The sequence below is a fragment of the Dermacentor andersoni genome, chromosome 2 (genome assembly GCF_023375885.2).
Source record: "Dermacentor andersoni chromosome 2, qqDerAnde1_hic_scaffold, whole genome shotgun sequence".
Taxonomy (NCBI): domain Eukaryota; kingdom Metazoa; phylum Arthropoda; class Arachnida; order Ixodida; family Ixodidae; genus Dermacentor; species Dermacentor andersoni.
This window is the reverse complement of record NC_092815.1, coordinates 76,304,861-76,320,531: the sequence shown is the minus strand read 5'-3', so window position 1 is coordinate 76,320,531 and position 15,671 is coordinate 76,304,861. Positions and strand designations below refer to the sequence as shown.

The 15,671-nt window shown below is 49.8% G+C and overlaps 2 protein-coding genes across 2 annotated transcripts in view; one reads left to right on the top strand and one right to left on the bottom strand.

The window, feature by feature from the left end:
* The window catches only part of LOC126541799 (uncharacterized), a 484,065-nt gene that overhangs the window by 117,091 nt on the left and 351,303 nt on the right, over nt 1–15,671 (top strand). Inside the window, exon 2 of the mRNA XM_050188735.3 lies at nt 7,479–8,983. Coding sequence (XP_050044692.3) covers nt 7,737–8,983 — 1,247 coding nt within the window. The 5' untranslated portion in view covers nt 7,479–7,736. The remainder of the gene's footprint in view (nt 1–7,478; nt 8,984–15,671) is intronic.
* The window catches only part of LOC126541800 (unconventional myosin-Ie-like), a 364,609-nt gene that overhangs the window by 257,056 nt on the left and 91,882 nt on the right, over nt 1–15,671 (bottom strand). The window lies entirely within an intron of this gene.

Here is a 15,671-nt window from a genome sequence, read left to right as displayed (position 1 = left end):
CAATTACCCATGTCTTGCACTAGCTGATTCCTACTTGCGCATGCAAATTTCCTAGTTTCAACCTAGTTTTTCTGTCATCCCCGACTGTGCTTCCATTCCCTCAATCAATACTCTGATCGAATCAGTTACTGTAGACTTCTTCCTTTAAAAAAAGAAAAAGGAAAAGAGTGAAAAAGAAAAGCAACCAGTTGGGATAGACGGTTAGGGCACTTTCGTGTTTGTTTCAGCGAGTAAATCCTATGTAGGCTAAAGCGAAGACATTCCTATTAAAAGAAGAGAAAACTCGCATTTCCAACGTTTCTCACTTCCTTTGTATTTTAACTCGTTTACGCAAAGTCATTTCTTGCCAATCGACAGAAAACAGCGGCAAAGGAATGAACCCGTAGGGTCGATTGACACGCTTTTCGTCGGTTTGGCGCTACGAGAAGATCGCTGTCAAACTCGTGCAAACACTAAGCACTTCGCGCGGGTGAACACAGGGAGAATAAAATCCACATTCACAAAAAACAAACTTAATATTCAGCTTTTCAGAGCGCGCTCCACAACTTTACGGCTCCACCCTTAATCAAAATGAAAAGACAACAATAACTAAACAAAAAAGAAAGCGTAAAGGTTGCAACTCGCATAGAAAACAAAAGAAAAGGATCATTGCTACGGCACGCGAATCGGTATGCGTACACGCACAAGCGCATAAGCCGACCGAGAGGCACGACCGTAGGTGTCAGCGCTGTGCCGGAGAAGAAATGACTCGGGCGAAGGCGGAATCGAAGCGCGTACACAGGTGCCCGAGGGCGTAAGCTGAGAAGATACCGCTGGAAATGTTTCGACCCGTTATCCCGCATGAAAGCACCAATAAAAAGCAAAAAAAAGTTATTCCAGATCTGACGCACATTTTGGGATTTATGTGAAGCGAAGCGTTGGTTAGGGGGTTAATTAAATGCTATAAAGGTAAGTGAACTGCGTACATCCCCGTTCAAGGTGTAATCTAGTTCGCCGTTTGCGTTTACGCACCTCTCAGGTCACAACATTAACTTCAGGCAGTGTTTATGCACTACATGGCGTTTAAAGGCAAACGCGCCCAAATGCGCAATTCAGGAGGATGCACACAGTGAAACGTTCACGTAACCGACGTCACCAGGAAGAAGGCGTTATTTGATGTATGTCGAGGTAAAGATGGCCGAGGAGAGGTTCGTGATTTCATATTGCGCTGTGTACGAAAAGACGGCGACAGGAAAACACGGACAAGCAAACGGTGCGACACGGTTTTCCTTTCCTCGTCTTTTCGTACACGGCGCAAGGTAAGTGTACCTGGTAGACAAGCTTCCATAGAAGCCCGTACGTTCAAAACATGGCAGTTCATCAGCGGTTCATGGAGCTTAGCGCCATCTTTGTGACGAGGGAACACTTCCGGCGGAAGAAAAAATTGTGTGACGCCATTTCCGTTAAAAATAAGTTACGTCATTTTGTTCTCTAAGGCGCGAAATTTGTTTTAGTGGCCTGCCATTAGAGCTGTATATTCAGATGCCCCGCCACCTGACGGGGGTTTCGAGCTTTCAGCGCGGAAAGCGATGCAGGAAAAGGTCGGCCGTACGTGTGTCGAAATCGCAGCCCTGCACAGAACATACTTTCTTTGTAGGCCGACGAAAGCTTTAGGTGAAGAGTTCTGGCCCTATCGTCGGACGCCGAGCCCGTCGGCCTGCGCAGTCGCACGAGAACAACTAAACAATTATCGGGCCGTCGTAACTCAATGCTTTTGACTGAACAGGTTAACAAACGATGAAGCTACCTGCGTCACCAAATTCACACAAGCGTAGACAACCAAAGCAGCACAACGTGAGAGGGGGCGTATCGTAACAAGGGAACTTTGCGAGCGCGCCTCTCTGCGAACTTCAAGAGCTGCATTGCATTGCGAGTGATATTGGCGTCGACGAGCCCCTCTCTTACGATGGGCGCTGAAAGGAGGTATTTATTCATAAAAATAAAATAGAGTTGTCTTTTCTTTACTCGTCACCAACATGTGAAAGTGAATAGGAATTTTAGTTTCGTTGAATGAATCTGTGTCTCGCTTTAAGTAAAAAACGCTTTTTTTTTCAAATGTTTGTTCTCTCCAAACAGTCACGCTTTAGTCGCCGCTCCCATAACCATCCTTGCTGATATCGGTGACGATTTGTGCTGAACCGCTTTTCGCCTTAAGCTTCGGGACCTATTTGGATAGACCTTCCACGGCGCGAGAAGAAAGCACGAACAGCCACGAACACCCAGTGCAACCCCCCCCCCCCCCCCAGCCCAAGCTGTTGTCTATTCTAGGCCTTCCAACCTTGGAACGCGTCGCCAGCGCCTATGGGACACCAGCACTGAAGGTTGTCGTGCCATCAGCAGCGCCGTAACGCACAGCCTAGCGAGCGGTAGACACAGTTTCCAGTGGCACATCCAGTGATTTCGTGTCAGCAAGTTCACCGATCGTCTTGAGACACACTTTTCACGGCTCCTAGCATGACAGGGAACCGACGTGCTAGGACATAGCAGCGCATGCGCTCAACGCAGCGCGCATGGCCATGGACAGAACTTGGCTGGCCGCATCGGGCTGAGCAAACGTTGACACATGCGCGCGTCTGTTATCGTTAAATATGCCGCGCTATCTTTGTAGCCTCCCTACCGGACGGAGTCAGCATATTTCATTTGCACACTAATGGCATCTTCGACTGGTCGCCTCCATCCCCCGAAGCAGAGTCGGGCAGATCCGGCGTTCCCCGAGCTCAGAGGTAGAGGACAAGCGCGCAAGCCGAACGTGCGACTCGTTCTCGGAGGAGGAAATGGCAGATGTGGAAACACGTGACTACTGCCAACGTCCAATGATTCGTCTATCCATAGCTCCCGGCGCTGCCGGGCAGACCGGCGCACGCGCCGGCGGGACGAGCGTTCGTCGAGACGCCAGCATGCAGCGGCCTAAGTTGCCTAGGTTACGGTGGGCCGTCGCCAGCAGCAGCGACGCAGCGCTGCAATGACGTTTCAGTCTCGACGACTGCTCCGATGACAGGACTCGGAGCACCTCAGAGCGCTCGAAGATGGAGGAGAGCAATCGAGAGGAACCAGCCGAACGCAGGGCGCGCACGCTCTTTCAACCAGCCGAAGACAACGCCGCTCGCGAGAGCGCTCCAGAGCGCTCAGAAACAACCAGCCGAAGATGGCATAAAACTGCGCCTCCTGGCCAGCGCTACATGGTTTCCCACAGGCTATATACCGCCGGCGCTTATGGACTTACGCAATGGATGGTGGCCACGGAAACAGCAAGGCGTCCGGCGAGTTCGGGAATCACAGAATTCGAGCCGAGCAACGAACACGAAAGCAGCACGGAAGAAGTCAGCCACCAAATCGCGCGGCTTGGACGCCTTCTGAGAAGTGCCCCATCAGGATCGTAATGCTATATAAGGCCAAATAAGGAGATAAGAAAAGGGGAAAGAAAAAGAAATGAGAGAATATTTCACAAGTTTCGCTGAGCACGCTTTCTTCCGTAGGACAGAAAAAAGAAACATCGACGGAAGGATGAAAAAAAAGAGGGGAGATGGGGTATCTTTGTTTTGTTTTTCTCGCTCTCTCTGTTTTACAGCCTCGTGAGGCACGTTCTTCCGCCGGAACGTAATATTGGCACGAGACTGGAATGGCGAAATAGGGAGTTGTAGCGTTAAGTGAAAAAAAAAACGATCAAATAAAGAAAACGGACTAACGCCCTCATGCAACTTAGAATGGAATGGCAAGTCGAAGCTGTGGAGCGCTTGATCACTCGTTTTTCTCGGTGGTAGGATTTCTATTTAATCCATGCTTTCGACTCGGTTGTCATGTTTTTTTTCCTTCCTCTTTTCTTTGCCACACTCTTTTCTTTCTTTTTCTTCTTTTTGTCACTCAGCTACTTACTTCTCACCGAAAATCATGTCGAGACATGTCAACGGACGGCAACTATCTCAAGAACGCAATCAGGCAAAGCTCGCGGAGAGTTTGCGCTGATTGGCTTTATATCACAAGCGGCGGAATCGCGGGCACTCAGGCGGAATGAAGACGAATGATGAATGAACTGACAAAAAGCTTGAGAACAAGTTAAGGACCGCGAAAAGAGCGATGGAACGAAGATTGCTAGGCATAACGTTAAGAGACAGAAAGAGAGCGGTTTGGATCAGAGAGGGTACAGACGATATTCTAATCGACATCGAGAGGAAAAAAATAGAGCTGGACAGCTCATGTAATGCTCAAGTACAACCCTTGCTTGGGCTAGTCGGTTCATGCTTGAATGTGTAAAGAGCAAGGCACAATAAACCAGGACAGAAGAAGAACAGAAACGACAGGACCTTGCTCTTTGCACATTGAAGCATGAACCAACTAGCCCAAGCAAGAGTTTTACTTGAGCATATTTCTGGTGCTGGTCCTGTCGTTTGTGTTCTTCTGTCCTGGTCAACTGCGCCTTGGTCTTTACCCATTCAAGCATGTAATGCGCAGGTTAGATAACCGTTGGACCATTAGGGTTACAGTATAGGTACCAAGAGAAGTGAAACGCAATCGAGGACGACAGGAGACTAGGTGGATAATATGAGCAAATTCGCGAGCGCTAGTTGGAATCGGTTGGTGCAGGACAGGGGTAATTGGAGATCGCAGGGAGATGTCTTCGTCCTGCAGTGGACATAAAACAGGCTGGTGGTGATAATGATGATGACGATGATGACGACGACGATGATGATGATGATGATTCGCTCGTTCGCAAAACAAACCTTTCTAGCTACTTTTATTTTTTGCCTACGACATACGAGTGCAGGCAATGACAGCACGGGCTATCTCGGGGACAGTAGCAATCAGCGCTGCAAACGATTGCGCGAGAGGATGATGACCTTACTTTATTTTTATTTTATTTTTTTTGGGGGGGGGACAAAAAAAATGAGCGTCAAGGCCACGAGCTACGAGTTGGTGCATGCCGCACTGCGACACGCAAGTCGCAGTGCGGCATGCGTGTCTGCTGGAGTATCTCGAGACACAGGTGAAAACACCGTGACAATTAACGGGAAGTGAAGATGCACACTTCTTGCCCGCAGGTCTGGCATCTTTCTTCAACTAAAGGGCAAAAGGCAAAGTGACAGGCAGCGAGGGGATGCACGTGGACAGGGTTTAAATCCGTAAGCATTTCTTTGCTTACTCAAGGAGAAACACTGTACCTCCGTCCATCCCATAAGACGATCGCTTTCAACATAGGGCCCGCAGCAGCGAGCGAATTCGCCTTCGTGCTGCCTACGCGATCTAAGCGAAGAAAACGCAGCGCCCACGAAGCTATCAGCACTCGCCGCACTATGTGCCCCCATCGCAGATCCCTTTCTAGATAGGGGCCCGCGCGTCTCGCTTCAGCTAGCACTAAGCGGCGAGGACACAGCGCTCCCGAAGGTGTCAGCCCTCGCCATATACTATCTGCCTGTATCGCAGATTGCTTTCCAGATAAGGCCCGCGCGGCCGCGCCATACGCAGCCGTCGCTGAAGTACGGTTGATCACGGTTCATAATGGTTCGACGCGGATGGATGAGACGCTAAAGAGGGACAGCAGTTTATAATGATCGGAACGTCATCAGTGCACCTGGTGCCGCCACCTGCAGTAGTTTGCTTGCGTCATCAATTCACCTTGCGCCGCGGTCCGCAGCAGTTCCGTGTCTGCCGCAGTGCTGTCCTTTATACTAGTCGGATCAAGTTTCATAACCTTCCTAATGACACCGGGCTGCGTGGAGATGAGCAAGTGGCATAGTGCTTACGCATACTTAGCTGCGTTGTTCATTGTAGCTCTTAAGTTTGTTCATTAAGCAGTTCTTTGCTCTTGTCAGCTGTGGCTACCTCTTCATGGTGAGGACTATACGTCGGACCCCGCAAACTTAGAGCCCCTACATGTCGCATGCGTACGTGCAGACCACGTCGAAATTTTACGGGCTTCGAGACCATGGTGCACATCTAAATTCGCAGCAGTATGTGGCATAGCAATTAATACCGTACACAGCGTTATGCTGTTTGCATAATACAAATTATAAATCGTAATACATACATACATACATACATACATACATACATACATACATACATACATACATACATACATACATACATCGGAATTTAGTCCAGGATTTCCGAGTCGGTGCTTCATCGCTTGCTTTTCGTAATCAAAGCTCGAAAACAATATCAATTATCATGACAGCCGAAAAGTACGGCTAAATGGGGAATGCCAAAAGTAAAAGACATGACTATTACTCGAGAGCCCTGGTAGCATGATGACAATTTTTGTTGCAGTACCAAAGGCGACGTGCCATTGATCCATTTCAATCGAGCACTGCGATGCCATGTCTTGCGCGAACAGCCGCTACACACGAGCGCGTTTTCCTGCTCAGTCAGCGGCCATGGTCCTATATGCGTTAAGGCAAACGTCTTTTAATGATATTCGTTCACGTGTACGAAGCTAGAAAACACTGAGGAAGACACTTGCAGTACGATTTCTAAATCTCGTTCATCCGGCGGACCCCACATTGTGTACTGTCCTGCTGGTGCGTGGAAGTGCACAGAAAGGGAAGGAAATTAAGAAAGAAAGAGAGAGAGAGAGATGGTAATGAAACCATCAACAGACCGCGCTCGTTGAGGTGCCTGCATAAATGATGACGAAACAGGCGGCCACGGCACATCCCGCGGGACCAAGGTATGCGTGCGGCGTAATAATGACTCTATTATACCTCGGCTGCGCCTCGTTGTCACGCGGTGTGCTCGCTGATGGCCTCACTCTTGACGCAGCCGTGGAAACGCTGGCGAGTGCAGTGCCACAGCGCTGAGCAAACGGAGTGTTCTTGTACCGTCATTTCGGACATCGGAGTAAAATCCGAAAAGTCCTTAGAAATTACTGAGGCGCAATGACCAGGAGCTCTCCGCATTCTCCCGTTACTCGCAGTAGAACTATTCCAGAGCAAGGACGTTGTTCACTGCAGCCTCTTTCGTTACATATGAAAAAAAAAAAAAGAAATGGAACAAGAAATCATGCGCGAGGTTTTGATAGCGTACGTGCGCTCGCCGATGGTGTGGAAAAACTGAATTCACGGCCATATCTGCCAAAGGCATGGTAACTGCGCGCGTTAAACATTGCCGCTTCCAACGATCACTTTATCCAAACACGTGGCAAGCACTGCAGTTCAGGTTACTTGCCTGACCAAATACACACGCACTGCGTTCGAGGTAGACTTAAAGCTTAAAGACACTTTGCTTGCATTCCCGGTGAATAGAACTGACTGCCGTTTTCGTCTGTAACAAAAAAAAGGAGGTTTGTCAATAACTCACACTTGAACTGCAATAACTGCACTTGAACAGCAAATAGATAGAGGTAACACCGCAATTAATCGAAGTCTGAATGACACCGAAATAATAGAATCGAGGAATGAAACTTGCAGAGTCTTTATCGTGACCTTTCTCATTTATTATTCCAGGTATCCGTGCTGCGGACCATGAGGTGAACGAGGCCTCCCTTCCCATCCACCTTGAAAGCCTTCGCAGAAGAGTTCCCCGACCACTCCTCGAATAATAATAATAGAAAAGTCGCACATCACCGCTACACGAACCCCCGACCTGAAACAGTGCCAAAGAATACACGCAACAACAAACCAAAATAATGCGCCAAACGTGAGCAGGAAGAGCGAGAGCCACAAGAGCCATAATACCAGCACCGCCATACAGCAGCGCAGGGCATGTCTCAGTCGACGATCCAAACGAACGACCCGGGTGTCGTTGGCCCTCGGGGACCTCAGGACACCGACGCGTTCCTCGATAAGTCACCAGCCGCGGGGGCGACGTCGGCGGCCGAGGCGTCGCCGAGGGTCGGGGACCGCGGACGAAGCGAGCAGCACCGCGAAAGCAACCACGTTCAGGACCAACAAGAAGGCATCAGCAGCAGCAGCAGCAGTGAAGTGCCCGCGGGCCACCACCATCATCAACAGCAGCAGCAGCAGTCGCAGCAGCACCAGCGCACGGACAGTGCGTCCCGCCAGAGCCCCAAGCGGGCCTTCAGGGCGGACGAAGACGACAGAGAACGGCACCACGCGCCGGGACGCAGGCGGCACTTCCGCAGCGAGAGCTGCTCACCGGAAGTGCCGAACCGCAGCAGCAACGGAACCGGAGCGAGCAGTGGCAACATCGGCATCAGCAACAACAACGCGCGCGACGACGACACCGCCACCTTCAAGAGCCCCACGCGGTCGCTCATGGACAGCAGGGTGGGCTTCGTGGTGCCCATGCGACCCAGGACGCGCAGCAACCCCAAGCCCCCGCCAAACAGGACGTCCCGGGAGTTCGACGCGGTCCGCGAGGTCGATCAGACGACGACGTCACCGGCCGCCGTCCGACAGCCGTCGTTCGCCGCCAGCAACAAGAGCTCCTCTCTGGAGAGTCCCTCCAGGGGACACCCGCAGCAGGCTTCGACGACCTCCAGGAGCCTGGAAGAGAAACTGCCCTCCTCCTCGTCGCTGCCGCTGACGATGGTAGCGCCGCTTGTCTCTTCTCCACCGGACCCGGCGACAGCCAAGCTGGCACAAGAGGTCATCGGCAAGGACCACAAGATTCTCTCTTCCAAGGAGCGCGAGGTGATGCTCCGCGAGCTCACAGGCCAGGCGGGCGGCAGCTTCTCCGCCCTCGAAGAGCCCGTGCCGGCGCCGAGGCCCACCACGCTCCGGCAGCGGCGCCTCATGTTCTCGCACCTGACCGCGTCCGTGGACGTGGACACGCGCGAGAAGCCGTCGACGCCGCCGTGCCTGACCGCGGCGCTGGCAGGCAGTGAGGACATGCTTTTGTCCGAAGTGTTCAACAACTCGCAGCTCGCTTCCAGCCTTGAGCAACTCACGGGTGTCGCCAGAAAGACTCTCCGGAAGCGGGCGTTCGTACCGCCTCTACAGGCCATCAGCGCCGCCACCGCCGGCAACGACAACGCCGCAGGGCAAAGGTGAGTGGAGGAAACAAGTGCAGCGTGCCTGTTAAGCGTGGACTATGTGCCGTCACGTTCTTTCGTAAGCAGACGAAGCTTCGCCACATTCATTGACGATCGTGTCTCGGAGAGGACTAATTAAAGTTGTAATTAACAGGGGTCGGTGGGGAATTCGAGCATTGAAGACAGTGCAACACGTGCTCCGTGTCAGAGAGCTACATAAGCTTCACGAAAAAGAAAAATGGTGAAAGAACAGTTCCAGTCAATCCTCCCTTGTCTTCTGCAGAAAGGGTAAACGCTATTCGTGGTAACACCCCAACCCAAAGAACGCGATGACGATTATTAGCATTAAACGTAACAAAACGCACATAAACGTAAAAATCAAGGGGGAAATGCCAAAAAATAATGAAATGTGGTAGCTGCGAACACCAACACCGTTTCTTAGCGTGAAAGCGGATCCCGACATAACTCTATTGAACACTCTAAACAAGGCCTTGGTGCAATGCAGTCCCAATGAACGAGAGAATTTAACCAGATCATGCCAACAGCTAAGACGTGTATCTTGGCCTGGTGCAGTTCTATTACGTAACTACTTAATCATCACTTTACTAAATTGCTTCATACTAATGATGCAGAGAACCAAAAGGGTGAAATAAGTCATACCGGAGATGATTCCCTCCCACAAGAGAATGTCGTGGCATACTGCAAAAATTATGAATACAGATTCTCTCAATAGAAATTGATGTATGACATGTCTACCTTGATTTAATAGCGCAGTAGCCCATACAGTACCGAGGTAAGATACAAGGTAGATCAGAAATGAAATGTCTTGATGACTACAGACGACCGATAGCGTTGCCTTCACCCTTCGCTATCTCTAGATGGAGTTATTGGTGCAGCTCACTGTGTGTGATAAAATTATTTGGCTACACCATACACACGCGGCTGTAGTTCTCATCGCGGAACCTGTAGCAGCTCGTGCCACCGTATATATACTGCAGAGGCCAGGTTCTAACCATGGGCAACTGTATTCGTTTTGTTTTCATTTATGTGACGTTAAAGATGGCGGTCAAGTTCGCAGCAGACACCTGAATAATTTCTCTATACTGAGAATTACTATCACCGAAAGCTGCTTTCATGCTTTCACGTTTTTCAGCACGACGTCGCACATGCATGTGTGATTGTTGTTGCCGATAGCAACGTACTTCCTGGCACTAGTTGAAGTACTAAGAATAATATATTGCCGGTTTCTGGTGAGCACGTGGCGATCTTATTATAACAATATAACAAAAAAAGTACACGCACTATTACGGCACAGTAGCGATGCTTTGTGCGCACTACAATCGCGACTGAATGGTTGATCGCCCGTGTTCAGGACGGTAGTTTCGCTCGCAGTCGTACTCACCACTCCCGAAATAAAACACTGAGCGTAATGAAGATTGCACGGACGACCGAGGCAAATGACTCGAAGGTGCGGCACAAATCGAACAAACAACAATAAGAGGAACGAGTCGATGAATCACCTTTAAGAGGACTGGCTAACGAACGAACCAACCACCGCTGGTAAGTGAAGATGGGACAAAACGTGCTTGCATGCCCTGCGGGATCCATCGAGATGCACTAGCTCTGCAGTGCAGCGCCGGCGTTGCCGATGGGAAATGCAGCTCTTCGTTTAGCCACCTCGTTACCGCTTTCCTCGTACCGCAATGCCAAAGATCACGCCATGTGCCTCGTAGTGCAGGCAGGAGAAATAAGCGCGCTATCGAGACCGCGCCAGACACTCTGCGTCTTCCACGAGGTAATCATCTCACGGATTCGTCTGGCCACTTTATCATCCCTCGCAGCAGCTACCAGGGGTGACCAGCAGCGCAATACGCAACCGCCGAGAGGGAAGAAGAAAGCGACCCTTCTCGACAAAATGAGAGCGTAAAATAGATTTGTCACTTTCGTTCACGTCGAAGGCGCGCACTCGTCCGCTGCGCCTCTGCACCAGTTCAATGCCGTGCAGTGGAAGCTGCTTTAGAAAAAAAATTCTGGGGTATTACGTGCCAAAATCGCGACAAGATTATGAGGGACGCCGTAGTGAGGGACTAGGGATTAATTGATTTCGACCACCTGCGATTCTTTAACGTGTGCAGAATGCACAACGCACGGGCGCTCTTGCATTCCATCCCCATCGAAATGCGGCCACAGCGGCCGGGATTCGATCCCGCGCCTTCGGGTCTAGCAGACCAACGACAAAGCCAATAGACCACCATGGCGGGTTTGAGTGCTGCAAAGAAAAGTGCTCGTGATCGCGCTCGAAAAACTGGACAATCGCCCCTTCACAGAAGAAAAAGTTCTAGGACACTGGTCCAGACGGGTTTCGGCACTTAAGGCCTTAAGGGCTTTCCTCAAGTTCTTAAGGACATGCGAATTGTGCGACCGCCTTTGACTATTGTTGCGCGTAAAATTGCGTTACTGTGTGCATTTTTCTTGTTTTTTTCCTCTCTACCTTCTCCTTTTATTCCCTTTACCCCTTTCCCCAGCACAGGGTAGCCAGCCGGTATTTACACTGGCTAACCTCCCTGTCTTTCCTTTCCTTTTGTCTCTCTCTCTTGAGTGCTGCTTTCCGTAATATGATGGCAAGCAATCCTCTCAAACAGTGGTTTCCTCCAAGAACGACCGATGATCACAACAGAAATTGACGCATTACTTCTTCTTAACGTACGTACATCACTCATAAACGTTCAGTTCCGCGTTGCCGTTGCCAAATTCCGAGCCGCACAAAGTTATCACCCAAGATGACGTCGTCAGACGTTTCGGACATTGTTACTGCTTTGAGGCAGTAACGATACATGGAACGCTTGTTTAACATAGGCAGAAACACAGGCGCCAACTCACTAAAACGAGGGGTGGAATATTTTACCTGCACCAAGGTTTACTTTCATTGTTCCGACACTAACTTATTTTCTACGTGCCATGCTTGGTGTGAGTTTTGCTCACTCGAAGACTCACGGCAGCTTTCTAAATCCTCACGTGCTATTGCGAATGCGAAAAGGGGCTTACTCTCTCTACGTGCTCAGCCGTCTCTGTAGGAAACAATCCGCAATACTCATTCACATATTCACTCCTTTACCGTACCCTTCTTGCTGCGAAAGACAGGAAGACTATCAAACGTCACAAGCAGCAAGAAAAAGGCTGCGACGACATCATCCACCAACCGGAGTCCAGATCGTAAGCTCCTATATACACTATCCCAACACGTCATCTGCCGCGGACACCGCGCTGGATTCGCGCACAGGGGTCCCGCGTCGTCGCGTTTATATTCGTGTACGCAAACGCCCCCTACGATGTGCAGATCATCGCCTGCAGAGAATAACGGCCACAGCTCTGGACATCTATATACCGCTCGTGCGGTATATAGACGTGTCGCGCAGCGGCAGCAGCAGCTGCAGAACAAGCAGAAAAAGACAGGGGCCAGGCGACACAGGGCACCACAGGAGGGCGCGAAGATAGCGACGGTAAATCATCGGCCTATAAACACCGTTATCGCTTTTCCCGCGGACCACATACCCCTCAGGTAAGTTTCCCGGGCCGCACCAAAGGAAGCTCGCGGCCTGTCGCGCCGCGTGGATGCGCGCCAAAACACAGCAACAGAGCAGGTAGAGAGCTCTCTCTCTCTGTCTGACAGGCCGCCAAATAGCAATGGGCGCGGGAGGGGATGCCGTGCGGGTTTCGGGAGGGAGCCACTCTTTCTGTGCGGGAGTGTACCGTACGTGCGCGCGTGTGGCTGAGCGAATCTCCTATAACCCAGAAGGCTGCAACGCGGAATCGATGGCCCCCCTCTTGCTACGTCCATTTTTGTTCCGGACCAGTCTGTTCCCCGCGAAGTCCTCTCTGTCTCTCTCTCTCTCTCTCTCTCTCTTCCTTAGGTGGCCAGTACCTGAGTCTCTTCGTCCGTCGTGGTGGATAGTCATTTTTTTTTTTGCTTAGCTTATTATGCTTTCTGCTTGGCGCATCTTGCGAAACTCTCGCATATGGCGTCCTCACGACGTCGCGGGCGTGACTCGCGCGTTATACGGGGCCATAGCACTGGACTTCCGACGTCCAGCGACGCTTTCGACGGCGCGAGAGGTGCGAATGAACCCGCCTCCCCACCCCCCTCCCCGCCTCCCCTCCCTAAAAAGTGTTAAACGCAGATTCAAAAGGGTGCGCGGATGAGAGAGATAGTATGCCAGCTTCGGGGAGAGAGGGACAAGTTATGTCTACCATTTCCGCGAGCCACCCCGAACGTCGCCTGTCACTCTTTTACGTGAATACGTAGGCGTGCCGACGAGACTAAAGCGCATTTCGCGCTTAGCGGCATATGGACGAGGCGGCGTGACCTAGAGGCGATAACTCCTGTCGACGCACACCTGAATGTGTGCCTCGTGCTGCAGTTGCCCTTGTGACGTTATTCAGGGCGGGACACAACGAATCGCCCCTTTGTTCTGAGAGGAATCTCACGCATATTGGGTAGATGCCTGTACGCGGGTGTCTCACGTAGCTTGAGCCAGACTTCAAAAATGTGCAAATGCCACGTACCTGGACAAAACCAAAGTAATGTTGTTTGCCGTCCCTTGGAGATACTCGGATAATTTTCTACGTTACGCCTAATTAAATAACTAATCCTAATTATATAGTAAACTTTTCAAATATTATAGTTAGATAAGAAGTGTAGAAAATCTTAGAGAAAATTCTTCGGCAACCTGTAAAACTCCCGCTACAGCTTTCTGTTGCTTAATACGGGCTACATAAAAGTGTTTTTCGAAGCATTAGAGAAGCCCGCGAATACATGCAAGGTGCCTTGAGCGGCCAGTCGCGCGGCAATTTTTCGTGCATTTGCGGGCATCTTTCACGCTTGGAAAAAGACTTTTATGTAGCACGTATTGAGCAATAGAAAGCTGCATCGGGAATTTTTCAGGTTGCTGTAAATTTTTTTCATTTACACTTTTCATCGAGTTATAATATTTCAGAAGTTTATTATATAATTAAGAATAATTATGTAATTAGGCAGAATGCAATATATAATCTCAGTATCTGCAAGCGACGGCAAACAGCATTACCTTGGTTCCGTCCAGCTACATGACATTTGCATATTTTTAAAGTCTGGCTGAAATTACGTGCGACACCCGGCACAGCTTCCTAGCTTTATGGGAACCCTTGTATAAACATGTTCTTGACGTTTTGCGATAGAAAGAAAGAAAGAAAGAAAGAAAGAAAGAAGAGAAAAAGAAAGAGAAAGAGAAAGGAGAACATTTGGAGATGATACGAGGCCGATGTATACATAAAGTTAGGTCCCATTCTTCGCGTTTTGCTTTGTTTGATATTTCAATATTCTCTTGTTTTATTTGCACAAGAAATCTGCATTTGAGAACTGAAGTGAGTGATAACGATGCGCTTGGAGCAGACGGTTTGCTTAATATGCCCATCCCTCACTCGGTACAAGAGGCTAAAGAGCTCAGGAAGTATTTTTACTATTTTGTTTTGCTGCGGCTGTCAAGAGACGGGCCAAGTGCAATGTCCCGCGCTTTCAGGTGTACTACACCGACCAGAATATAGGTTGACCACTTCATTTCCTTGTCGAGTTCTCGAGAACGCAAAAGTGGAAAGGATTCGCAGTTGTGTGTACAAGCCTTCCATTAAGAACCATGACTAGCTCCCTGTCAAGACGTCATAACGTAACTATGAATCAAATGTTCAGTTTAGAGAAGTTCGCAACACAATCTAAACCTAGCCAGTCGCGACCCCTATGGCTGAGAAAATCGAGTACCGTGACCAACTGTCCATCTACACTTTCGCTAATGCTCCCCATTCCTGGCCGAAATTACTGTACTCCCGAAACGAAGCGTGCATCGCAAGTACAACACTGCTTGTTCGATAAGCTTCCCTTAAGCGGATTACACCAAAACAGCCGCGATATTGCTGATGCACTACAACGGCCGGAAATTAACTGCCAGAAAAGACTACCGACGCTGAGGAACAGATGGGATAAAGCCCTTCTCCTCCGGTGTCTTTTACTAGCGCTTAGTTTTGTCTTGGAAGTAGAAGGTACGTCTTCATTGTCTTCATTGACTTATGCGGGGATACAAACATTTACGTTGCGCGTAAAAAGCGGCGACAGTAATGCTTCAGCCATGTCGACCACTAACGAAGAAGAATCGCCGGTCAGTAAGGCGCATCACCAGCGCTTAGGCTTACGCTTCAGCACCGAGTTCAACCTCTCACTCCTTTCATACCATGTCAATAAACAGCTTGACAGATTGATTGATTGATTGATTGATTGATTGATTGATTGATTGATTGATTGATTGATTGCTTGATTGATTGATTGATTGATTGATTGATTGATTGATTGATTGATTGATTGATTGATTGATTGATTGATTGATTGAACTCAGGTGGTCACGGTTTCTCGTCAGTGACAACGCACGTTAGGCTACTGCTACGCGCACGTCAACCACGCTTTATTTTACTCTTTTTTGTTGAAGCGCACACACTCTTCAGTATCGGCTGGGCGGGAAAGAACGTCGTGGACAAGGCTCTATCGTATCGGCGGCTTGCTTGTATTCGGACAAATACGGCACCAGAAAGGAAACGGCTTCCCAGCCAGCGCAGCGCCGCTGCCGAACCAAACCGCATTACAGGTGCAGAGACGGTCGCTACTGCGCTCGTCTAGGCACGC